This window comes from Hydractinia symbiolongicarpus, chromosome 5, assembly GCF_029227915.1.
Source record: "Hydractinia symbiolongicarpus strain clone_291-10 chromosome 5, HSymV2.1, whole genome shotgun sequence".
Classification (NCBI taxonomy): domain Eukaryota; kingdom Metazoa; phylum Cnidaria; class Hydrozoa; order Anthoathecata; family Hydractiniidae; genus Hydractinia; species Hydractinia symbiolongicarpus.
The window spans coordinates 3876659-3904353 of NC_079879.1; the positions used below are offsets into that span (position 1 = coordinate 3876659).

The 27695-nt window shown below is 34.7% G+C and overlaps 2 protein-coding genes across 3 annotated transcripts in view; one reads left to right on the plus strand and one right to left on the minus strand.

Annotated features, from left to right (window-relative positions):
* Window positions 1-3085: 3085 nt before the first annotated feature.
* Window positions 3086-27695, minus strand: part of LOC130644250 (iron-sulfur cluster assembly scaffold protein IscU-like) — a 39736-nt gene continuing 15126 nt past the window's right edge. Inside the window, exons 2-6 of one of the 2 annotated variants that reach the window (XM_057449783.1) lie at window positions 5019-5122; window positions 4820-4933; window positions 4086-4196; window positions 3627-3705; window positions 3086-3498 (exon numbers count right to left, since the gene is read on the minus strand). In XM_057449783.1, the coding sequence (XP_057305766.1) occupies window positions 3428-3498; window positions 3627-3705; window positions 4086-4196; window positions 4820-4933; window positions 5019-5105 (462 nt within the window). In that variant the 5' untranslated portion in view covers window positions 5106-5122 and the 3' untranslated portion in view covers window positions 3086-3427. Of the gene's footprint in view, window positions 3499-3626; window positions 3706-4085; window positions 4197-4819; window positions 4934-5018; window positions 5217-27695 lie in introns of those variants that run through there. The other variant, XM_057449782.1, reaches the window with a different exon arrangement.
* Window positions 17139-21239, plus strand: LOC130645904 (uncharacterized protein K02A2.6-like). The gene has a single exon (XM_057452028.1). The coding sequence runs from the start codon at window positions 17139-17141 to the stop codon at window positions 21237-21239; it is 4101 nt and encodes a 1366-aa protein (XP_057308011.1).

Sequence of the window (27695 nt, forward strand, 5' to 3'; positions counted from 1 at the left end):
CGTGTAAAACAAAACTGAAACTGTTTTCCCCATTTGTCTTTCTTTAGACCTGCAACACACAAGAGCACATCTGTAGCTCCTTTAGATAGTGTGCAGATATTTCCTGATATGAAACATGCAATGAACGTTACATTTGATGGTATTTCAAAAGTTTTCCTGTAGCATGAAAAAAGAGGAAAGAACTTTCAGGTTGTGAAAGACTCTGAAACCTTCATTTTCTACCTTTGACAGAACTCTAAAGAAACTAGAAATGAGTAAGTAGGAATATCAAAAAATATTCCAAATCTCATGGATATGTAAATTCCGCTACTGCCATTCACGTCGATAATATTTCTCTATTTGAGTTTTTGTTTTGCTCTGAGATTTTTTTTTTGATTTTACACACGGGACAAATATCCACAAAGTTCTACTAAGTCAGTATTCCATGTAGTTTGTATTGTGGCAAAACAGCTATGTTTAGAGAATTCACGTAGCAATAAAATTAATTCCATGTTAAGGTTTTGGTGTTGCAATTCAACTGCATTTTTGCCATTGCGCAAAAAAGTTCACAAGTCTTTTATTAGTGCACTTAGTCAAAAATTTCAGATTTTGTGAGCCATGCAAGTGCAGGCTAAAATAAGAACTAATACGTTCTAACAAATTTATATATAATATTTCTCTCTTCTTTTTATCAATATTGACCTGATGAAAACTCTAAAGCGACCATTTCCACGTTTATAATACACTTTGGTATGCATCCGAATAGATGGTAGTTTAGAAAGTTTTCAACTTATAAAAAGTTACAAAAAAACAAAAATTATCATGATGTCATAATAGAAAAAGTATCTTGACACACAAAAATTACTACTATCTCAATTTCAGATACATAACGCCTTCTCTGTCTCCTCGAGGACTCGACCCTTTCCTTCCTGTTCACACGTTTCTAGTAGCAATACGATCTTTGATACCGGACGCTGGTATACGGTTCGTGTTGACGTTTAAACAAATACACTTAACCGTCGTCGTTTCATTTTTTTGAAAAGGGTCGATTTTAATGATTTTAACATCACATTTGTTGCTCGGATGCTGCATTCTACTCCAACATCCTTTACTGTACCTGCATCTTTGTTGAATTCTTCATTTGGTGCCTTTCCAATCGTCAATTTCATGATAAGTAAAGATTTGTGGTAGGAGAACTAGACTGTCACTATCTATAACAGTTTCTACAGACCAAGATCTGCTATTAAATATCGCTTATACTTCTGTTAGAAAGGTCGAAAGCATTCATCTTTCACACTTTGACTGTGGTTGTTAAGTAGTGACAATAATTATTTGTCGCGCCCAGAAACCACCCGTATGACTTGCTTGAGGAGTGTTGAGGTCCTAACCAATCCAAGCTGTGTTGTTTCTCAAAAGACATTCAGCAATATTCTGTTGGTTCATTTCTTTAACAGACTTTTTATTTCTACATAAGCCCCTACCAGATTTATCCCATTGTCTGATCGTTATGGACGTACATCTGCTGTTAATAAAACAACGTAGAGCTATGAAGGATTTTCCTCGAGACTGTTTATACTTCTCAAATGAATTGGTCGACTATAAAACCAGGTCCGTAGCGTTGAAGTTCTTTTCTTTCTTCTTTACTTGCGGGCTGACTTGCGGGCAGGTGGGTGTCATTACAAATACAAGTTTTCTGCAAAACATAACAAAAAACAGAAATTCTCTTTGCAAACAACCTGAATAATTGGGAGGGGTATGGGTGGAAAAAAAATGGGAGTAGAAATATAAAGAGAATGGATGTTTCGAGGAAAAACGTTGCTTTCTTCAGGTAAAACATGTCATGACAATGCAACATTGTCCTTAATTTTTTTCTTCAGACTGCAGTTGCCGCTCGATATGTGAAATCCTAGATAAGTGAAACTTTTACTAAGTGGAATCGTTTTTCTCAGTTCCTTGGATTTACCTTATTAAACTCTCTTAAATTCTTCCAATAAGTGAAAACCCGGTTAAGTAGAACATTGGCTAATTGGAACCATTTTTTAATCCCTTAAGCCAAATCACACTCTGACTTAACTGAAAATTTTGCACAATTTTTGAGACAAATTTAGGAATTCTAACAACATTTTTTCTACATTCGAATCAAGGATTTTCTAAAACTAGCACGTTCGTGATGATATCCTGCCCAACTGAGAACCCGGCCGGATTTAAGACGAGCCGTCCAATCTGTGAACCAGGTCCCCAAATCTTGACCAGTTGACCCATCGCTGGACAGGACCGTCCAGTCTTAAGACGGAGCAGTTCTAACTAGGAACGGGGAAATTGAAGCTTTCAAAAAAGTTGACTGTCACACTGAATCATGATTGATGCTTTTGTGAGCAGCACTCGTCAAGATAACAGACCTTAAAGAAATTAACATTTTGATGAATTGGAAATGAAAATCTTGAAATAAAGAAATTTAAATCATATATTACATGAAAGCAAAATATCAAATTTAAGAAAATATATTTGCTGCTACCTTACGTGAATTATTTTTCTCATTGACTTATTTTCGCGAGTCACAGGATTTGAAAAATTTCCCTTGGATTTATTTTTGCAAATCAAAGAATTTGAGAAATTTCCCTTGCATAAATTTTCGTGAAGAAGGACAACTAACAGAAAGAGAAAACAAAACAAATTACTGTGGAAAATCATTAATGTCGATAGTCTTTGCAACACATAACATTCACATTTCAACAACCTGGAAAGGGGGATCCAAATCTATTTTAGAAGATGTCCCGTGCTCTAAGTTTAGAAATGGATCAAGAACCCAGTGAAATCAAAGGACATAACACTTTTTCACAAGGAAAAAAACATTAAACTCTTTGTCTGTAGCACTAATAAAGTAATTTAAATTCACTAATTGCAATGTAGATTTTTCCTTGGAAATTATGTTTAATTGTACTTCTTTGATGGTACAAAACACTTACTATATAGAAACTTAGACAATAATAACATGTCAATGGCATGACTGTGCGACTTGTTATTGCATTTTTATTTTTTTTTAACCAATACGGGTTACGCATAGAATCACGCATGGGGCATCGAAAAGTATAAAAGAAATCGGATATTTTGAGAAGACAATATATTTGTTTAAAACCGTTCCATTGTAGTGATCACTGCGAATATCAAGATATGTATCTTGAGATTCTGCTGCGATAAAGAACATGCAGGGTTAGTAAATATTATTATAGTTTGGATGAATTGTCAACAGAAAACAAAATAAGACTAGTTTGTCAACCTTCATCGGCTCGCAAAGAGATAAAACGCTGGCCGTTACATGCTGTTCGAGAAAGAATTTATCTCATATAATACAGGTATATCATGCAGACAAAATAAAGATAAGTGTATTTACAAAATATGACATAAACAATATCACAGACGGAAATAAATAAAAATAGTCAATTTAGGACTACACAGCCACTTTTGCCTGCTTCGTTTTGTAATCATTTAATGCAGCTTTTATTGCATCTTCGGCGAGCACTAAAAATAGATAAATCATTATGACAATGTCATTCAAAGACATAAAAACTTTCTGTCCTGAGAGTTCTAAACAGAACTCGAATCTAAATATATATATTTTTTAGTTTGTTCATAAAATAAAACCGTACTTGAACAGTGAAGTTTGACTGGAGGAAGACATAGCTCTTTTGCAATATCCGTATTCTTAATGTTGGACGCATCATTGATCTGTAATATTAGATGGTAAAACCAGCTCAGTTCATAAAGAACACAGAGACAAAAATAGGGACACAAGATGCACACAATTTGTAATGCAGACGGTAAACATCGTGATTTTGTACTTATGGATAGCAAAAACGAAAAAAAAAGTACCTCAGAGAAAGCATTCTTTATGCCCTAACCCTAATCGTAAGACATTTATTTGCCAGGGTTTTTGAAGCAATATAAGCTATTTTAGAAAGATCTTTTTGTAAGGGAAACCTCTTTATAGCAGAGTCTTCTTGTGGTATCGATGGCGTCCGTCATAGAGACGGACGTAGAATGTTAAAAATAAGAACAGTTGGGCTTCAGAAAAAAACAGACGGTACTGGTGCATCTAAACTGATCACCTGTTTTCCTTTTATCCATTCTGTTGCCAATGAACTCGAAGCAATGGCTGACCCACAACCAAATGTTTTGAATTTTGCATCAACAATATTACCATCGTCGTCCACTTTAATCTGCAAAAAAGTACAACATAACTACACACGGAAAGAATTACCAGTGGTTACAAGGCTGTCGCTCACTATTATGTTAGGTCATACTATTGTCAAATGGAAAGAACTCCAATGGAAGTGTATACATAAATCGCATTTTAAATTAATTTTAATCATGTTCTTGCTTTCTCTGGAGTTTCATGTTAGAAGTCGCGATAATCAAATATAGGTGTTGTTATTTGTACAAAAAGATCTTAAAGTAGTATTCATATTCTCCTCCTCAACGGTGGTGCAAAATTGTACGAAATTGTATAGTTTTTTTAACCCTTTCCTCTGGTGTTTTTTTCATTTTTTTAAAAAGCTTTAAGTCAGGAATGGCAATTTGTGAGATCTGCAAACAAATAAACTACCTTTACACATATTAATAATCAGACACGCTAATTCACTGCCATACTAAAAAATTTAAAATTTGACATCCGTCGCATTGTTAAAAGAACAAGTTTATTCCCTGCTTTTACTAAATTTCAGCAAATTCCCTAACTTTTCCTTCTGTCTTTTTCTTAATAAAGGCATGCTAATTGCTTGACTATTCCTTGATTGTCCTGATCTTGCAGACATAATTGTTTTCTAAAACCATAATTGCATACCTGTAATTTCATTACATCCCCACAAGCAGGTGCACCAACTAAACCAGTTCCTACGTTTTTATCATTCTTATCCATTGATCCAACATTACGTGGATTTTCGTAGTGGTCAATCACCTGTGTGGAAGATAGTAAAAGAAAAAACATAATTTTTTGTTTGTGTGGTGTATTTTCCAGGACTTTAAATTTTATCTATACATACATTTTTATGATACTGTCTGGAAACCACTACAAGTGCTTGTCTTGTTAGGCTCAAAGTTCTCAATGCATGATTCAAGCTAAGAGACATATTTATTTTGCTTTCTCTAAAACAAAAAGCGCAACTAAAGTTAGAAGCAAAGTTTGCCTATCTATCCCCATCTCCCACATCAGAACTTGATGGTAAATCCTCACCTTCCCTCACCACTCCCTTATCTAAACTGACTTAAAAACTCAACTGAACTCCTGTATTAAAACCTTCATTGTTCAGAAATACAAATTTACAAAATCTGAATGAACCATCAATATGTTAAAACGTAAGAGGCTGTATATATGATGTTGAATTTATGGATTGATTACATATAATGTAGGTTAAAAATTTTCTGAAGTACCCTTACCAGTGAACATTTTCCAACTTAACAACTCAATACCACAGAATTATCAGAAATTGGTGTTGTTTTATTAAACTATAACTCATAATATGAACTCAATAAAAAAACTATCATTTATGTTAAGCAGGTGTCGATACAAACTATATTAACAGTGGGCTTAATCCGAAGTCTTAAGCTGTGCTAAGCGTTGACACTTCCTGGTACCTTATATGGAAAATTCCGTCACTAAAACATGTTAGAAAGTCGGACTAGCACATTTTAAACTGTTTAGGACGCCTACACATAAACAGAAATTGCAACTTCGCAGTCTGCCAGCCGAAGAGTATTGGTAAGTTGATAAAACTGTTTAAAAAATGCAGTTTTGCCAACATTTACATACTGATTGATGCCCTATAGTCCTGATAATTATCTTTTTCATATTGATATCCTAGAAATAAAATGAAATATATGAGTGTCAGGTATACGTGACAGACTGTACAATCAAGGTCAGTTAAAAATTGTTTTAAAATAGCTAGCGGTGATTTTTTTTATTAATTTATAGTGTTTGGTAAATATGGTCAAATAAAGGAGATGGTTTGTTGAACTTATTTAGGAAATTTGGGATTATATAATAGTCGTATATTCTTATACACGATAATATTCCTAATTATTATAAACACTGTACCAAACTCTCTTTCCTATAAATGTAAATTTTAATTATGGCACAGTAAAAATGTGGGTCGATGGAAGAAAATGGAGAGTAAGCCCCCACTAACTCAATGTAATAGAACTCAACCACACTGCAGAATAGCTAGAAAAATGTGAGGGCCTTCTTGAAGAACTATGACCAGTGACAATTTTTTTCCAGTACCATTTTTGCATGACAGACAGACATATACGGGTAAATGATATAGATGTGTATATTTTACATGGCTGGCTTCACAAATATAAAGGGAAACATGTTTATTATATGAGGGGCTAGGACTTAGACGAGGAGTCCTTGAGTATTTACTGCTCATTTTCAGCTATGCAAACCCAATTAGGGTCCTCATTTTGCCAGACAACTCTCTGCCACATCCAACGACCCACACATTGTGCCATCTCCACGATTTCCCTCACATGGCTGTGGTTAACCTGGGGGCTATTTTAACAATTACTCGCCCATATTAAATCATCGCCAAGGGTATTATAATAATAGATATGAATAGACTAATCAACTAAATAATGAAAGAAAATAAAGAGAAAAACAAATAAACGACAACAATAATAAGCACAACAAATCTTTTTCATTGTACCCCTGCCTTAGTGAATTTTCCACTGCCTTAAACGACTAGTAGAATACTAATTGGACAGAAGAAACAATTATGAAACTGAGAAATATAGGATGTTGGAGGTCAACATAATCTGGGCATTTTTAGTTAAAGAAAATTTTATTTGCATTGAGTAAGAGGATGTGAAATCGTAATACACGTAAAGAATGTGTGTTAAGGTAAAATTAAATTATCATAACTAAAGAAATCTGGCAACAATATAAAAGATGCGATTGAAAAGTGAAAAAAAACTAGACAAAGGCTATTTCTGGCAACATATATAATGGTTTAGATAGAATGGCATTATAGTCCCTTTAAGTACAGTATGGAATAATTAATTTGTTTAAAATAATGAATGCGTATAAAGATTTGAACGCGGATAACTTTTTTGAATTAAGTAAGAATTCCCTGGCAAGAGGAGACTCAAAAAAGATATATAAAAGCCTTCAATAAATTAAAATTTAACAAATTAGCAGGTCAATATTCGCAATTTGCAAATGGAATGCAAATGCTGTCTTTGCGAATCATTCTACCAAAAAAAGGTTAAAATTGCGTATGACCTAAAAACCTTTTTAAAAAGTCTATTTAACCGCATTTCCAGGCTGTAGTTGGGCTCCACACAAGTCAAAGAAGACTGCCCAGTTTTAAAACAACCACCAACATTGGAAGATCATACTAGTGGATCCATTGGATTACATTAGATTAATTTTATATGATAATCAAAAACAGCTTAGCGATACAGTAGACCACTTTGACACATGTTCAAAATATCTCCTTAACATGCCCCTTTTTTAAAAACATTTTTATATATTAGAAAACATTGATAAATTCCCTACAAGTATATATAAGAAAATAAACTCGTGAAAAAAAATTGAAATAAAGAAAAAAATTTCCAAACAAAAAAATGCCCTCCCTTGTTAAAGCTTTGGTAACTCCATCAATTTTTTTATTTAAAAATACATTGTTGTATTGCTTTTATTCAGCTCTACAATATTCTCAAGGTATAATGCATTTTGTCTAAAATACTACATAAAACCACGAATTTACCTCGTTTGATGAATCAATTCTCAATAACTCAATAATTATTCAAATTTTGAAATAAAAAAAACAGGAATTTGTAGCCAGACGTGTAACTGTTTCAAAAAAAAATGTTTCGCTAGTTTTTAACAAAAGAGGAGTTACCAACGCAAACAGGCAATGTATCGACCAAATTTCTTGTTGTGAGAAAAAAAGGCTTAAACATTTCTTTTGGTACCTGTGCAAAAGTGTGGCATTGGACCTTGTTAATAATTAATGAGTCGAAACATTTTTGGTATAAAATGAAAGTAAGTTAAAAATTTGTATTGATAAATGTGAAGCATAGCTTCTAAACGTACAAATAAAAACGATGATAACAGAAAAATAAATATTAAAAAAGCAGAAAAGCAGAAAAGAAAAAGTACAAATAACAATATAACTTTACAGTATTTAAAAAAATGCAGAATAATTTATAAAGGTTGCTAATAATATTGTACATGGTGAAAAAGTCTCAAATTATAATACAGAGTGTGGGTGTTTAAAAGAAAATTAAATTTGTGACTCATACTCAGGGCAAGATCAAAGATGTTATGAAGAAATAAATTTTCCCTGTTTTGACCCACCAAAATAACACTTTAATATTTTATTTTTTCTAAAACTTAATGAAAACTTAGCATAGAAGTTACATTCATGAAAAAAAAAGTTGAGAAATTCTAACTCTAAGGTGCTACCATATCGTTGAAGGCATTTTTTTCAATTTTTACAGGTACCTAATGAAAAGTTAATCATCAAACAAACTTTAAATAAAGCTATTCGAGTTTCTGATTTCGTTTAAACTTAAAGGATAGCCAAATATCACAATTTACAAAGAAAATTAAACTTTAGATATAATACTCTTAACAAAAACACTATTTAATTTGATCGCATGTCATTCCTGACCAGGCTTGCTATTACTAAATCATCTCAAAATAAACCTTTTGACTATATATTTACAAATACATAGATCTTTTTCACTTTAAAAATTCATAAATGCCATGGCATTAAATTTGGTATTCTCCATTTGTCTCAAAAGTAGTGACAAAGTTTGAGTATGATTCATTCATTATTGTGAATATCTGCAATAATCTTGATTTTTTGAGTGCCAAAAAAACTGAGTAACCCGACTATTTTAGATTTTTAGCACCTTACGTGATTGCTGGAGACAAAATTATGGGCTTTATCAAATTTAAGGTTATTCATTAGGGTTATATAATTAGAAACTAGAGGTACCCCACTTGGGGTAGTGCTTGGGGTGGTAGATTACAGACAAGATACAGACCAGATAATTATGTGCTTTTCTTTGCCGCTGACCGTCTTATTAAATTGGAACTGATTGGTTTCTATTAGCAAAAAATTTACACGAAAATAATTTGAAAAAAGGCTTCTCCCATAAAAGTTTTTCACAGCAAACCTTCTGGTTTTTAATGTTCTCTTGTCAACAACCAAATAACATGTTAGCAATTATTTTAGAAAGAAATAACTTGGAAAGGTTCTTATGACAATTTTTTCCTTATAAAGTTGTCTTTACAATGACCAAATAACACAGAAACGAGGCTAAAACTGTGCAAGAGTTTTACTATACCGCATACAGTTGGTTGCATTACATACATGTGACAACCATCCTTTAGGAACCCTGCTGTAAAACATTGTGCATATTCTAAGTGATCAACTTCACACAGTGGCTCAGTTTTGTAAAGGCATCAATCAGTCTTATAAATTTTATATGGCGATGCATTGTAAACCAAAGGTAAAAGTGAAACTTTATTTTTAAAAATTGGCACCATAAATTCAGTATGTTGAAAGCGAGCTAAGAAGAGCAGTTGTATTGGAGCAAAATTGAATATTAATGTATACTTTCACAATAATATACGCTTTTAATATTAATATTAGCTACCCGAAACACTACCCAAAATGCTACTCCAATTGTGGTATACCATGTTGTCAATTAACCTTGTGTATTGAATTTAAGAATAGGAGAGTTACACCATGCTTAAAAAAGAAAATTGTTTTCGATTTAAGAGATAAAGATATAGAGTCTCCATGAATGTCCACAAATACTATAATCAGTCAGGGAAAACTGTAACCTGTAACAGGATAGTTAGCTGATACAGAATAATTATAATGGTACATACAGTATAAATTAGGCAGTACTAAACTATGGAACTACCCAAAATCACCCAGAATCAGCCAAAATCACTTATAACCACCCATAACAAAGCAGAATTACCTAGAAAATTGAGAACCAGACAGAATCATTGGACTTGTTTATCTTTTAGACTTGCGCTCTGCTCGAACTTGGCAATGCTGATGGATACACGTTAAATAAGGACTTCAGGGCAACCCTGACCTTCACCCAAAAAAACCTGAGCTTCTTTAAAAAGATTTTTTTCCATTCTTCTTTTGTGTCAGCCTCCATTTTCGGGGCATGACAATAAAGAACGAATGTCAAGGAATAATATAGAACAAATAATATACAGAAAAACAGAACAAGGTATACGTGGATGCATTAGTACATCAATGTTCATTAATTTACAAACTGACGGGTACACTAAGTGTTTTCAAAAAGTTGCACTCTGCAGATGATTCTCCATAACTACAAGGAGCTTGAAAACTCCAAAAGCTATTTCACGCAATTTAAGCCTTAAATTTCTACAGGAACAATAGTTAGCTAGTAGATAGATAGATGTGCATATTTTACATGGCTAGCCTCACAAATATCGAGGGATATACCCTGTCTATTATTTCCAGAAGGGGCCATGGCGTAGATGGAGAGTCCTAGAGTATTTAATGCTCATTTTGAGCTACGCAGACCCAATTGGAGCCCGCGCTCTACTAGACAACTCCCGGCAACATCCAACGGCCCACACAGTGTGCCATCTTCCCAATTTCCCTCACATGGCTTGGGTTAACCCGGGGCTATGGTAACATTCACTCGCCCATGTTGAATCGCCGTCAAGAGGAATCGAACCCCGGTCTAGATACACAGTAGCAGTAAAAAGACGACAAGATAAAATGAGACAGTGAAAACGATCCAGGAAATCAACCATGCGTGCTGTGACCAGCAGTTATTGCTCCACTTCAGATGGCTCCACTAATTATGGCTGGTTCTGGTTCTTTCTGGCTGATTTTGTGTAATTTTGGGCGAATTTGGCTGGTTCTGGGTGATTTTGGGTAGTTCCACTGTATAGTAATGCCAATAAATTGGGCGGTTATATGGCTTATTATATACAGTAGATATTTTTTGTTTAAACTTCTACATTTTTCTAACATCTATAGTTCCATAGCATGCACTGCTTCAATAAAAAACAAAACAAGAACAAGAAACAACTGCGCTAGCCTAGTTACCTTAGCTTTCTTCAAGAATATCTAATTCAGTTTCTCTCAAACAAAAGCTCACACATAAACAAAGGTCACACCAAACCCTAAAATTCAAATTCCCCTCACAGCAAACTCTGAATTACAATCAACCAATGAGAACCATGTTACCCTCTTAAATAATACAACAATTAATTATACTAGTTGTTAGCCAATGGAAAATCCACGGGTTCGCATGTCCTCTTTATACCGCATTGTGTGCTTCTCGCTATTGCGCAGCTAAGCTACCATTTTGCGTGAAAGATAGACAGACAGACGTATACAGGTATTATATAGACTTGTTCAGGTGAGTGAAGTCATTCTTGTTAAAACAAAATATTTTCCGATATTGACCACATGGGCAAAGTACAATAGAATTAACCAATCAAAACGTGTTGTGAGAAGTCTGACCACAGAAAAATCGTTTGAGACCAAGCGAAAATTTTTCCACCTTAATTATTTTGATTTCCTGGTGGTAAGAAAAATTATGCTGGGTCTCCTGGCTACCACTGCGCAAGAAAGACATTCATTGTTCAAACTGATACAACTTTGCTAATACTGCATTGCTTCAGCATCATTATAACAAATACATGTGGCTGTTACTGTATAGTTAGCCAATTCAATTTATGATGCCCTTTAACTGTTAATGTACTACCCTGAGGTTATGGAAAAACATTAAAAGACTTAGTCTGGTAGTATATAAACTGTTATGAATTAAGAAGTCCCTGACCATGAAGAAAGAGAAATAATTTTTTTGCAAAAAATCTTGAAGTTGACAATAAAGAGAGAGGGGTATCCTGTCTAAAGTTAGGGTTACTTCCAATAAAATACTAAATTTTTATGCCATGAGACTAAAGCTTAGGTCAAACATGTCCAAAATTTCTTCCAACATTTTATCATTGTGTTGGACATTTGTTGGATGGATGTTGGATGTGAAAATTTTGCACCGGTCAAACGATCATACAACATTTCATCTAACAAAAATGTATGTCAAATCATTCTCTCTTTCTATAAAAACATGTCCATTCATTCTTTCTTTCAAAAAAAAATCAGATAGCATAGGGCATACAGAAGATGTTCCCTACTGTTTTATCAGAACTATTAGATTTTGAGGAAAAGAGGACTTGTTATGGGAAAACCAGAGAATGGATAAAAAGGCGCAAAATGTTCTTGTATTTCTTAAACGCTTTCCCTTTAACAAAAATGTCTGAACTATTGCTCATCTTGGCTTCGTCTGAGCCACGCATCTCTGTACTGTGATATTGACGTAATAAATAGTCTGCTTATTTTGCACAATATTCAAAATTCAAACGTTTTAACATTCGAAGTGCATTCGATTGCAATAGAATGACATCATTTACGCATAATGTTGGATGGAAAAGTGGTCAAACACATCCAACACAAAAAATGTGTTGGATGAAGCTGTAAATGTTGGATGAAAAGTTTGATCACGATCAAACTTTCATCCATCACATTTTTGCTTCTTCCAACATATTTCATTCAACTCCGTTTACTTACTTTTTTCAATATACCAAAACAAACTAACCAATCGCAGTAGCAATCATAGCAAATTCCATGTTTAGCATGTGGGCAAAAATAACTTTTTCGGACCGACCTGTACTTCAGATCTTGTGAACTAAAAACTTTACACTGCTACATGTTAGTTGCAGCTCTATATAATTGACAAACCTACTAGCAAAACAAGACGATTAGTCAAACATAGGCCTCTTTCAAACTAAGTGAAAGATTAGCCAAGGTGGTCAGATAGCTAGCGTTAGCTGAGGTAGCATATACTTACGTTTAGCTAGGAACTTGAGTTTAGCTAGCTAAAATCAAGGTACAGACGCTAACAATTTACTGAAAATCATTAAAAAACACTCGTATGGGGGAAAGTTGGAAACAGTGTAAGAAAGAATAGGACCAAAAGTTCGTTTCCTCAGTCTTGCAGCAAAAAAGAAGTGCACACGCGTTTCGCATGGTTCGCTTTTATTTACTTTTGCCTATTGAAAAGCGACGGCAGTTGATTTTGGTCCAACATCATTCCCAGATTCATTTTCTTAAAAGAGTTTGTATAATCCTTATCGCTCAGAAAACATTAGGCACGAGGATGGGTTTCAATCGCATACCGTTTGTTGCGTAACATAGTAAAATTTGCAACCTCGTCCCAACGACTTGGTATTTCTCATCAAAGGTGCACTGAATTGCCGGAGTTGAGCTTGAACAGTGCTTGTGCCGTAAATCCCGAAGAAAGCCCCCCCTATAAATTGAGAAATTTTTGCAAAAAAAAACATTCGCTAATAATGGCAAAAATTATTTTCTTCTCTTCTTATGACTATGTTATGTAATCAAAATTTGCATCCCATCGCAGTTTCAAGGCATCGTCTGGAACAGACTTATCGTCGCCGTTTGATTTTTCACCCAAAATAAAAACAACCGAACTTCCAGAAAAAGAGTTTAAAGTTTTCGGTATCTTTCTGGTTATATTGTTCATAAACTGCACACAAAATTCTGCTTTGGTAAACAGCAATCAGATATAAACAAACAGTATGCTCTTGTATTGAAATATTGCAAGATTGATGTAGATGACACACAAAAATTTGTTAACATCCGTGATAGAGGTGGTTTGTGGCGAGTCAATCAAAGGACGCAAAGTATTTTTTGGGAAAATTATTATTTCGTGCGAAAACATCTGCTTTAACTACCTAACTATGTGCCAAAGAATTAAGTTTGTCCATGTTAACCAACAGCACAGTACTGTCAAATTTCAGAATGATAGTCAAGGAAATTGATCCAAGAGAGAAAAAGAGAGAGCCCAGATAAAAAAACTCACACTATTTCTAGGTCCCTGAGTTTAAGAGTTAAGAATGTATGCCATATAAGAGATTTTAAGGAAATCGTACTCTATTTGTGGCTATCGACGAAAATTGCGACTCTTATACATTCCGAAGTAATTTTATTGCTTATACAAAGATTATTTTGGATTAGTTGGTTTATATGCAGAAAATTTAAACGTTTTTGGGTATTACACGTCCCGGTAAATTGCAACAATTTGCAAAACTTCTTATCAACACTCTATATCACCATGGTAACCACAATGTCTTATGCCGTAATATTAATAACATCACTAATTACTTTATGTATTGATTTTAACGATAGCATTGAGACCATTGAAATAAATGGAACGATTGTAAAAGGTGACAGAAGCTATAGTTACGTTATTAAAAGAGGTAAAGCAAGAGTCTCCTATTATAACAATACGTGTGCTACATTTAATATTATTTTGCAAAGTGGCAACGTGGAAACCAACCCAGGGCCCAAACCCCAAGCAACTAAGTGCATTAAATGTAGAGCAACTATCAGACGAAATCAAAAGCAGCTCGCCTGTGAAATGTGTTTTAATCGAACTCATGCAAAATGTGCCGATACCAACTTGACACATTCCATAATGAATTGTATTCCGGTAAAGTGGACATGTACTGACTGTACACACTTATTAATGCCGTTTGCGCGAGAGAATGATTTGAATTCAACTATTTCATCAACTATTTCAGGTGCAACATACAGCAGTCATCAACACGCATTGCATGAACATTATCAAAAATTGAGAGTACTGCACATAAACACACAATCGATGACATCTAATTTTAACGATTTACTGGTATTATTGGATGACCACCCATTCGACATTGTTTGCTTATCCGAAACATGGCTAAAAAATAAAGCTAATTTATTGGAATACGTCCGTATACCTGGTTACTCAATGGAATATGTGAATAGAGACCAAATTCGAGAAGGGGGTGTTGGAATTTATGTGAACAGTTTGATCAAATATCGCATTCGAAAGGATATTAATGATATGTACGAAAATTTAGAGCATATATGGATCGAGGTAGATGGCCGAAACAAGCATAGTAAACTACTTCTTGGGGTCATATACCGCTCGGAAAGAATCATCTCCTTTTCTGACTGGTTAACTAAATTTGAAGATTTGATAACTTATATCCAAACAACATGGGATGGCCTGCTACTTATAACAGGGGACATAAACATAAATCTTCTCAAACCAGAATGTTGCCAAGTAAGACAGTACAACAATATTTTATCTGCATTCAACCTTAAACAGATAGTATCAAAGCCAACCAGGACGACTCCTTTAAGCGCAACATTGATCGATCATATGATAATTAACAATAATACCAAAATTGCACATACTGATGTATTACCATGCGAAACTATTAGTGACCATGATGGACCTTACGCTATCATCAACATTAAATACGATAAGTTTAAACCTCGATATAAAATGATAAGAGATGAAAGGCAGTTTGATAGGGAATCTTTTGTGTCGGATTTCTCGAACCTACCGACATCAGTTATATACGCTATAGATGATCCAGAAGAAAAAGTGGAGATACTTCAAAGTTCATGCAAGATTGCATTGATAGACATGCCCCGTTAAGAAGAACAAAAATAACAAGATCACCATCTCCATGGATTCATACTTTAAACCTTGGAGGAAAGAATACGAAAGGAGAAACAACTCTTTTAATTCTATTGAAACACTGCGTGAGGTTCTAGCAGGTGTCTGTATAGAAACTTAATTTGAAATTTTGGCGGTTGTGTAACTAAATTATTCGTAAATAACAATTCGCAACTATGATTGGTTATAAAAACAAATAGATAATTTGATGAAGAATTTGATAATATTATCAAAACAAGAAGCCATATTAAAATCGGTAAAATTTCTTTTGTTCTTATGTTAACATAATTAGCGAAGAAGCACATGCTTGACACTTTTGTAAACAAAAAGAAAAAGTTTGTATCTCGTTTTAAAACGACGTTCTGTTATAAGAAGTTATTTCTTTAGTTAGAATAAACATTAATCCAGCACACATTTTGTCGGCACTCGTCCGGCGCATATCTATCTATATTGTTTATGATCAAAGTGGTATACTCAAGCCTGCAAAAATAGGTTAATATCATGGTTAAACGCTTATTTCCAAACGTATTGTTAAAGTTTTTAACAGCAATGTTTACCGACTTATATTAGGCACACTTTCCATACAAATATAACGTGCCTGCAGCGTGTTTCAGTCAGATTTCAATAGAAAAAAGTAAGCCCCTATTAAAGGAGAATATGGAATTTGATCATTTTTTTGCGAAAAAGACTCGGTCGAGCACCTCACGCACTGATTCTTTTGAAATTAAAAACAATAGAAAATTCAATGCATTAAAAGCATACAGAAATGAAGTTGTTTCTCCTTCCGTATTCTTTCCTCCAAGTTTAAACATAAAAAGTGACCAAACGAAGCGAAATAAACTTCGAAAACTTGCTCATGAAACTAACGATCAAATGATATGGAACGAATTTCGACAACTTAAAAACTCTGTTAAGAAAAAGATCAAGAAAGCTAAAGTTTCCTTTTATAGAAAAGCACTTAGTTCTAAAAACTCGAAAGAAGTGTGGAACACTATCAATCGAATTTTACATCCTCCTTTGAAGCCTCTTCATTTTGACGCTGATAGTGTAAACACTTTTTTTGCCGGAACAGCTGAGCGAGTTACTGGATCAATTCCAAAATCTGAAATTGATTTAAAGGAAGTACTCCAAACATTACCACCATCGACTTCCAAAATGTTTCAACTCAGACATTGTAATATATTTTACTAGGTATATATCGGATGCCGTGAGTTTCGGCTCGCGCTCTAAACACGATCCAAGATGGTGTCACAGCATCTGATATCAGACTTTATGCTTATATGTGATTAGCTTCTTTTATCAGAAGAATACTTTTTATCTGATGATAGATAACTACTACAAATTGGCGACGAGGATTCCAAGAACTCATGGAGAGGTATATTTCATAATTACAAAGCAATCTCGCGTGAAACAAGACGTGTGAATTTTCGAATCAAAACAACAAATTTTGTTGACTCTTACTGTGCGAAAGGAAACTTTGCTAGGCTGTCCTTTGTAATTTCAAGCGATAGTTATACTTGTGCGCGCGCTCTGAGCATTTCTGTGCAGCTAGCATGTCCGTTTTGCAACTTCCAGCCATACCACCCTTTGACCCAAATGGAGAACCGACTTCAGTTGGTCAACGATGGACGAAATGGCAGACCAGTCTTAAATACTACATACTAGCAAGTGGAGTTAGGGATGATGAAAGAAAGAGGGCAATTTTACTCCACATGATTGGACCTAAATGCCAGGAAATATTTGAAACTTTCTCTGATCCTGGAACAACATTTGAAGAAGCCCTCCATAAATTTGATGAACATTTTTCAGTCAAAAAGAACATACCTTTCGAAAGGCATAAATTTCACCAAGCCTCACAACAAGTAGGGGAAAGTACGGATCAATTCATTACCCGTCTACGACAACTTTCCTTATATTGTGAATATGGATCAGAAACTAACAATGAAATCCGAGACATGGTCATAGCAAAAACATCGAATATTAAATTCCGCAAACGTTTACTTATGGAAACTGATTTGAATCTCCAGAAAACACAGGACCTTGGACGACTTTTTGAATCTGCAGAACACCAAAACAAAGAAATAGCTAATGGTAAACAAACACAACATGACACTGAAGAAGAAAGCTCTGAACAAATCAACAAACTACATGGGCGTAGACCACCTCATCGTAGCCATAGGAAACACAATGCACCACCACATCGGAACAACCCAACCAAATCATTCAACAAACCAGAATGTGGTCGCTGTGGTATGAAGAACCACAAAAGTCATGAATGTCGGAGATCAAGAGATAAAACATGTAACAAATGTGGTATTAAAGGACATTTTGCAAAAATGTGCCGCACCAAAAATAAACAGCAAGTTCATCAAACCAACCATGAAAACTCTGATGACGAAGATGAGGATATCTACCTATGCAAGATGAACACTACGAAGTCAAATAACTTCCCCGTTCTAGTAAACAATAGCGAAATGACTGCTATCATTGATTCTGGAAGCACAACAAATATCATCGATTTTCGAACCTATAAACGCTTATTCAGCAACATCCAGCTTCAGAAATCCAATGCCCGAATCTACCCATACAATGCTACTAAGAAGCTCCCAATCACTGGTACCTTCAAAGCTACAGTTGCAGCAAATCACCATAAAATACTAGCAAAATTCTACGTAATACCTGGTCAAGGAGGCAATTTACTTGGTCACAAAACAGCTGAGCAGCTAGATCTATTACGAATTGGACCAGCTACAACACCCATCAACCATAGAACATTCCAGTTAGGTAGCAGAAGTCTGTCAAAAGGCATACCAGTATCAACAGAACAAGTCCTCAACAAAAACAACAAGGTATTCAAAGGAATGGGAAAACTTAACAACTTCAAACAGAAACTCCATATTGATCCAGATGTCACCCCCATCCAGCAACCAACTAGGAGACTGCCGTTTCACACCAGAAAGAAAGTTGAAGCAGAGCTCGATAGACTGCTGAAATTAGATATCATTGAGCCAGTTAATGGACCAACTTCGTGGGTTTCACCAATTGTCGCAGTACCTAAGAAAAATGGCAAAATTAGATTGTGTGTGGACATGCGCAGAGCAAACACTGCCATTATCAGAGAGAAGCATCCTATTCCAAAACTGGAAGAAATCCTACCATTATTAAATGGAGCCACTGTCTTCTCAAAAATTGACCTGCGAGAAGGCTACCATCAAATTGAGTTAGCCGAAGAAAGCAGAAACATTACTGCCTTCATTACCCATAAAGGAATTTTCAGATACAAGCGTCTCATATATGGTATTTCAAGTGCCTTTGAACATTTTCAGAAAAATATTGAAATGGTAATTGCTGATTGTGAAGGGGCAAAGAACATCTCTGATGATATTTTTATCTGGGGAAAAACACAAGCTGAGCATGACCGCAATCTCGATAAGGTTCTTCGTAATCTTTCTGAGAATGGCCTGCGTGTCAACCCAGAAAAATGTGAGTTTAGCAAGAATAAAATTTTATTTAGTGGATATACTCTCACAACAGATGGCATATCTCCAGACCCTTCCAAAGTCACTGCAGTCAACAAATTCAAAACACCAACAACATCGACAGAAGTCAGATCCTTTCTTGGTCTAGTAAATTATTGCAGTCAGTTCATCAAAGACTACAGTACATTATCAGCTCCACTGAGGAAACTCACCAAGAAAAATACACCATTCATATGGACAGATCTTGAACAGAAATCATTTGATTTACTCAAAGAAAAACTTTGCACTTCTGAAACTATGGCATTTTACAATCCTGAGGCGGAAACAGACATAATTGTTGATGCAAGTCCGTATGGTCTTGGTGCCATACTTACACAGAAACAGAAAGATGGAAACTTCAAGCCGGTAGCATATGGAAGTAGAGCATTAACACCTGTTGAACAGAGATACTCACAAACAGAACGAGAAGCTCTTGCAGTTGCCTTTGGCTGCACACACTTTCACTTTTTCATATATGACCGTGACTTCGATATCACCACTGATCACAAGAGTCTTTTGCACGTAATGTCACCAACTTCCACATCTCCACCACCGAGGATCCAGAGATGGCTTCTTCGCATACAAGGGTATAACTACAAATTAAAATACATTTCTGGTGCCAAAAATGCTGCTGACATACTATCAAGAGACCCTGTTTGTACAGACAGTGAAGGAGAAACTGACGACTCAATTGAATCCTTTATCAACTTTACAGCAGCAGAAGCAGTACCTAAAAGCTGCAATATCGAAGAGATACAAGATGAAACTGCAAAAGACATCATTCTTCAAAAAGTCACCAAAGCCATTAACTCGAAGGCCTGGCCAAAAGATTCTGCTTTGAATCCATACAGACATGCAAAGCATGAGTTATCCTTTGTGAATAACATTTTACTCAAAGGACAACGAATTGTCATCCCAAGCACTCTACAACAGAAAATGTTGCAGATAGCACATGCTACGCATCAAGGAACAACCAAAACTAAACTACTATTACGTGAAAAAGTTTGGTGGCCGCTGATGAACAAACAAATCGAAGATCTAACACTTACCTGTCATGCCTGCCAAGTAACTGCACCCTCCACCACCAGGCATGAACCGTCACAACCAACAGAAATTCCCAAACAACCTTGGAACACTATTGCAATGGACATTCAAGGCCCTTATCCCTCTGGTGACAACCTGTTAGTTTTGATTGATTACAGATCCAGATACCCAATAGTTTCTTCTATCAAGAACACTGGTGTGCAAAACATAATAAATGTTATGAAGCGAACCTTTAGTATTTTTGGTTATCCAAAAACAATTGTAACTGACAACGGTTCACAATTCACGTCCTTCAAATTCAGCCGATACCTTCAACAACATGGTATAAAACACCGGCGTACAACTCCATACTGGCCACAAGCTAATGGTGAGGTTGAGAGATTTAACCGCACATTGAAGCGACACAATCAAACTGCTGTCATCACTGGAAAGGATTGGCGTAAAACTCTTGACACATTCCTTTTGAGTTACCGAACCACACCTCATACCGTAACTAAAGTTCCACCTGCAACACTGATGTTCGGTAGACCGCTAACGAATGATCTTCCTGACGTTAGTCAACTTGTGAAAAGCAACAGTGAATTGGCTATAGAAGTAAACAAGAATGATGAAAAGCACAAACAGAAATCCAAGGAAAACACCGACCAGAACCGCAAGGCAAAAACTGTCACTTTTGAAGTCGGACAAAAGGTATTGTTGAAAAATCTTACCGACAACAAAAACAAACTTTCACCGCCCTGGTTAAAGGAAGTCTTCACCATCATTAAAGTATACAAACGAAGCATCATGGTTCGAAACAAGGAAGGAAAAACGTTTCTACGAGCAAACGGACACGCGAAACTGTATAGATCTGCGAAGGGTAAGCAATCGAGTGTTTCTAACGCGCGAAACAGGGCAGACCCTTGTACCTGCTCAAGCAATGCGAATTTTGATGAGAACCAACAATCTAAACCGAATGATGGCCATAACAAAGAAGAAGATCTATACGAAAAGAAAAACCACAAGAACGGTGCAAAAACCTACCCGAAACGACAAAGAAAAACTACAGAGCGTTACGTCATCATCAATCCGAAGCGCAAGAAGAAGACTTAGAGAAAAAATAAGAACGATAACAAGATAATGATAACAAGAACGATAATGATAAACGATATATATATAGCAGACGAACGATACGATGTATATAGTAAAAGACCGATGTGTATAGCTGAAGAACAAAAACGTTTTATGTACGTGCAGAGGAACTGAGTTGAAAAGCAAATATGTGAACATGTTATAAAACAAACAATCAAGAAATCAACAACAATAACTTCGAGAAAAAGAGGGATTGTAATATATTTTACTAGGTATATATCGGATGCCGTGAGTTTCGGCTCGCGCTCTAAACACGATCCAAGATGGTGTCACAGCATCTGATATCAGACTTTATGTTTATATGTGATTAGCTTCTTTTATCAGAAGAATACTTTTTATCTGATGATAGATAACTACTACAGACATGTTAAGTATGAGGAGGTACTTAAAGAACTTAAAGGACTACGTAACGATATATCAACTGGGTTTGATGATATACCAGTGAAATATGTTAAATTACTAGCAAATGAAATTTCTTCTGTTCTAACACATATTATAAATACGTGCATTGAGAAAAAATGCTTCCCGTGTCAATGGAAAGTGGCAAGAGTCGCACCTATTCCAAAAGTGAATGTTCCTACATCAATAAAAGAACTACGACCGATCTCCATCCTTCCTATTTTATCTAAAGTATTTGAACGTCTTATCCTTACACAAATGATAATCTTTATCGATGAGAAATCTTTATATTCCGAAACGATGTCCGGGTACCGAAAAGGACACTCCTCGACTACTTTGTTGATGAAACTTAGAACGGATATCAAAGAAGCAATGAGTAAAAACGAAATCAGTCTTGTAGTATTAGCTGACTTTTCGAAAGCCTTTGATACTGTTCAATATGAAACTACAATGAGGAAACTCAACCAAATCGGTTTTTCAAAAGAGTTTGTTGAACTAATTTTGAGTTACTTGTGTGGCAGAAAACAAATTGTGCGAATTAATGATAAGACCTCTGAATTTTGTAACATCACATCTGGTGTGCCGCAAGGGTCAATATTAGGCCCTGTTATTTTCAATTTATACGTCACTGACCTGGAAATGCATTTGACAACGAGTACGTTACAGTATGCTGACGACACCACTTTGTTTACGTCCACAAAATTAAATAATCTTGCGAAGGCAAAGGAACAAATAAACGGAGATATAAGTCAACTTCAAAGATGGTCTACAAATAACAATCTTGTTCTGAACAAGGAAAAAACAAAGTTAATGGTGTTTTCAACATCACAAATGTCAAAACGACACAATCTCAACGACCTCGATTGTACTGATATCAAACTGGATGACTTCCAGATTGAAAGAGTTCCAACATGGTCTGTATTGGGTGTTAAATTAGATGAACACCTAAGTTGGAATGATCATGTACAGAGTGTAGTATCGTGTTGTCATGGCATCTTATCTATATTACGTAAACTAAAACGCATGGCACCATTTAAGTTACGAAAACAATTAGCTGAAATGCTAGTCTTGTCAAAATTAGACTTTAACGACACTGTTTATATTCCATTAACAGCCATCCAAATTCGAAAGCTGCATAAAGTGATGATATGTGCAGCCAGCTTTGTATGGAATAAGTACAGCCATACTGAAGATATAACACGTTTAGGTTGGTTACCTATTAAACAAAGACGAGAATGGCATTTGATGATCACAGCCTTTAAAAGTGTTCATCAGAATAATTGGCCAAAGTATTTGAAAAATGAAATTGTTGTTCACAAAAGAACTCTTCGAAATGCTGACGAAATTCGATTAAAGACATCACTTCGCAAAAACACTTTCGAAGATGTAACAACTACGTCTTTCAATCGACTTCCTAAAGACATTCGCTCGATTAAAAAGCTGATAACATTTAAAAGAGAGACAAAATTATTTTTACTGAAAGAAATTTAAGTAAATTTTTGTGGATCATTCTGTTGTTATGCGTTAATTGACTTTTCCTTACTCAAATCGCGCACTTTCTCTTCTGTGTTTTTGTTTTTGTTTTTGTTTTCTCGTCCGTTTCTTTTAACAATATTATCATTAGTATTTTTTTTAATATATATTAGAAATTTCTTTTAGTGTAAGCATAATGTATATATATACATATATTTTAAATTTTATTAATCTCCTTGTTTAAAATTTTCTGGATGAAGAGCTATGTATATTTGTATATGGATATGCCAGAATATAGTCTTTTAATAATAATAATAATAATAATAATTTGAACATTTACTAACTTTGTTTGTTAGAAATCGCACTTTTTCATATGCTAAAGACGTGAAAAGCATACGGCTGCCAAGAGGAAAGGAAAGAAACGTTTATTAAGAACAGAGATGATGTAAACCAGCATCACATTTGACATTGGTCACTGAACTTTTCCAGTCCTGGACAAGGACTATAATAACTGTCAAAATGGCTATTTTTATAGTCGCACATTTTTTCTGGAACCGGCAAACCAAAATCGTGAGAAAATTTCCATTGAAAATCACCTCCCTATAGCGTGCACAGCATTTTTTCGGGGAAATTAAAAAACACACTTCTTACGGAAATAAATTTTTAACTCATACTTACTAATAGCCCTGCCACTGACACTGAAAATCCTCACAATATGTGGAGATTTGAACGTTTATGTCATATTTCTCGGTCGGCCGTAATATTCTTAAAACCATTGGCAGACATAAAGGCTACATAAAACTCGTGCGTGAGTTGCATTTGTGTTCGCGTGATATGTGTCATAATTTTTGGTTTAAACAGACATGCACCAATGCAACACCTATTTCTTCAAATGAGGGCTTTGAACGTCTATCAATTAAATATACATCAAGTTTTACTTTTTATGTATAAGATAAAAAGAAACGTAACACCAAAATTGTTAACTACTCAATTTAGTTCAATACAACATAAATATAATCCGAGATTTTCAAAACATAATTATGAAGTACCAACAATTTTATTAAAATCTAGCACATTTTCAATTAGACTTAGGGGATCATACCTTTGGAATACCTTTTTTATCTGATACAATTAAGATAAACGAAACTCTTAATATTTTTAAGAAAAATACAAAAACGAAATTATTAACGACAGAACTTATAGACAATTATAAATATTTTTAGATACACCCTCGTATATAAACTTTTGTATGGTTAACATATTTGTTTACTATATTTGATATCTATTTTAATATTATTTTAACTCCCTCTCTTTTGTTTAAAAACGGGGCTTCGTGATAAGGCAACTTGTGCCTTCTTTTTGCTCCAGCCATTTTTGTAAATATTTAAAGAAATTAAAACCTGTAACATTTATACAACAACGGAATATATATATCTATCTAAAAAATAATCTATCTAATTTGTAGCTGGCTTATGTGTTTTGATGTTGATCAGAGGAGATTTTTCCTTTCCTATGGTTTTTGGCTATGTAGCTTACGCTTTACGCGAAAACTGTGAATCCAAGATGGCACAACAAAAATCATATATAGGACTTATTTCAGAATTACAATCTTTATTGTTTTTCATATTCTTTTTTAATTCTTTCGTGACATGTGGCTAGATAACCCTCTGTTCATTGATCAATAGCTCTGATGTATGACATTTTTTAATAAATGTTTGGTCTATTATTTGTGTAAAATAGATCATCTATTCCCTTCCCATTCCTTTTCAATTTTGCTATTTTCATTTACCTAGTTTTAACATATATATATATATATTATATATATTATATATATTTGCATATTTTATTGACTGTAAATCTATCTAGCTAGCTATATATTTTAGTTCTTTTTTGTTCCATTTTTAGTGCGCTACATTCTGAATGTATTTATTCGGCTATATATATATATTTATTCATTTATTACCAACTACTTTTGGTTATTTTCCATGTTTCACCTTTTTCTGGCATTTAAAAATGTACTTTATTGTGTTTGTTAATTCTGCTTCGCCATTTTTAAACTTTAATTTGTGTTCCCACCATATAACTCGCGGGGAATATTGCGGCGTCGAACAAAAGTACTAATTTTTATACCCAATCAGATTGCGACGATGATCAGTCGGTGCCATGGCTAATTCCTGTAAACCATCCTGAGAATGAGGTTGGTGGGAACAGGTTATTCATTTTTCATGCAAATTTTCGTGTTCAGATGAATGCTCGCAAATCTAATCAGTAATACCCTCCACAAACTATTTAACTAATACATTATTGCGTTAATTATTTTAGTATTCTATACTATTATTACACCCTCCATGATGTCAACAGGTTAATTTTTTAATCAAATTGTTTAAGTGTAAAGTATCTTGGTCGATTGAAGTAATAAATGCACGCAACATTTACCTTTCGGTTGAAAGGGTGGTTTCGAGAAAGAAAGCCAAAATGTAATTTTTTGAAATAATACCCATTGCAGTTCTGCTTGCGTTTGGGCATGCATCAACTGGTAATGATGTTGATGAAGATGAATAGGAACATCATGAATATGCCGGTAGCAAATATGACGTCGGTGTCGCCAAATTGATGGACCGAAAAATGTGTTTAGCTAATTCTCCAGTCCTTTTATCGTAGACGCCAAAATGAAGGAACAACAGAATGCGTTTAACCGGTTTTCCAGTCCTTCTATCGGAGATAACAGAATGGATGAGCGACAGAATGCATTTAGCCTATTTTCCAGTCCTTCTATCAGAGACGCCAGAATAAATAAGCGACAGAATGCGTTTAGCCGATTCTCCAGTCCTTCTATCGAAGATGCCAGAATGAAGGAGCGAATGAATGCGTTTAACCGATATACCAGTCCTTCTATCGGGGACGCCAAAATGAGTGAGCTACAGAATGCCTTTAACTGATTTTCCAGTGTCCCTATTGGAGACACCCAAATAAGAAAGAAACAGTACGAATAGGATTTTTGTTTAGTAAGAAACCCCCAATAATTAATGTTAACGATTTTTCTCCAGACCTAATGAAAATGCGCTCTTAAGTAAGATTGCATTTATGAGGTGTAAATACCTCTTACATAAATAAGTAAATAAGTGCATTTCAAGCGTAACAAAAAAAGTTGTGCGTGCGTCTGTTTTAAGAAGCCCTTTTCACGTTGTCTTCAGTTCATTATAACATGTGTCATATTTTTTATGTTTGTGACTATCCTTTTTTTAAGTTTTTATTTTATATTCACAAAAGTAAAAAAACACCATTTAAAATTTAAATAAATGTAGTTTTTTTATGGTATATATATTTTTTTGATTTTGTTTTTGTTTTAACGCAATAAAGAAACAACATTAAAAGACAAACCAAGTTTAAGTGACAAAAGTATTGGGAACTAAGTAAATTGATGTACTCTTGTTTAGCACAGTCCTTTCTTTTCTTTAACATCTTATTTTTAAGTTCCGGGGGCAATAAGTTCGGAACAAACAGATAGTAATGAAAAAAATGTGGCAGCATTTTTTGACCCCATGTTAAAATATGCTTTCGTAGCCCATTAACTTGTTTAAAGGGGCTACGAACCGATTATATAAACTTTATACCCACATTTTTCGAACAATGGAGTGTAATGAACGGACCACTCAAAAAGTCAAGGTGCAAGAATTCATACACATATTTTGAACCGCTTTTGTCGAAATGAATTTGCTACTTTTTTATTTTCTATAAAAATAAAAATTTTCCTACAGTAATCTTTACGGCGGTAAAATAAATGTAAAATATATTAAAATTCAGGTAAATGATAAATTTTCTATTGACAAGGAACAGAGTCAACATAGGAAGCTGTATTTGTTAAAAAATATTACCTTAAAGACTTGATTAAGCGCCTCGGCGTTTATATAACTTTTCGACCTTTATGGGGCGGGGGCTTAATCGAGGGCGGCGTTTATTCGAGGGGGCGCTTATCAAATTATTCTCAGTTGGGGTATATACTTTTTGGATAACAAATATCTGAAAATGTTTTCAGAAAATAATTTTGCGACAAATAAATTTGAACGTGTTTTTTATTCTTTAAGCAATAATAACGAATAATAACGAATTACAAAATATCAACATCACAATCATCCTCGTCACCTTCTTCATCCTCATCGACGAGTAACTCCTCCGAAGCCGCTTGCATTGTGTCGTTCTCGTCAGAACTCGGCACAATGTTGATTGAAGGGTTTGTTCCACGATACATCTGGTGCCTGGATATAACGGGTACAACCACCTGGAATCAAAACAGGATCTATCTTCTCATTCTTCAGAGAGGTTGTTGCAAAACCTTCTATATGACACGAATATGTATCCCATGCCAGTAGGTGCCTAGAAAAGGAGAAACTGACTCGTTAATTCAGAATTCATTCAACCATTTGGTGATGATACAACAACACATTTCCCACGGAATTCTTTCTTCGAACACAATAACTGGTTTCATCTTCTTCCCACCTGCTTGAGCGGTTAAACAAACGGTTACGCGACTTTTTCGTGACCAGT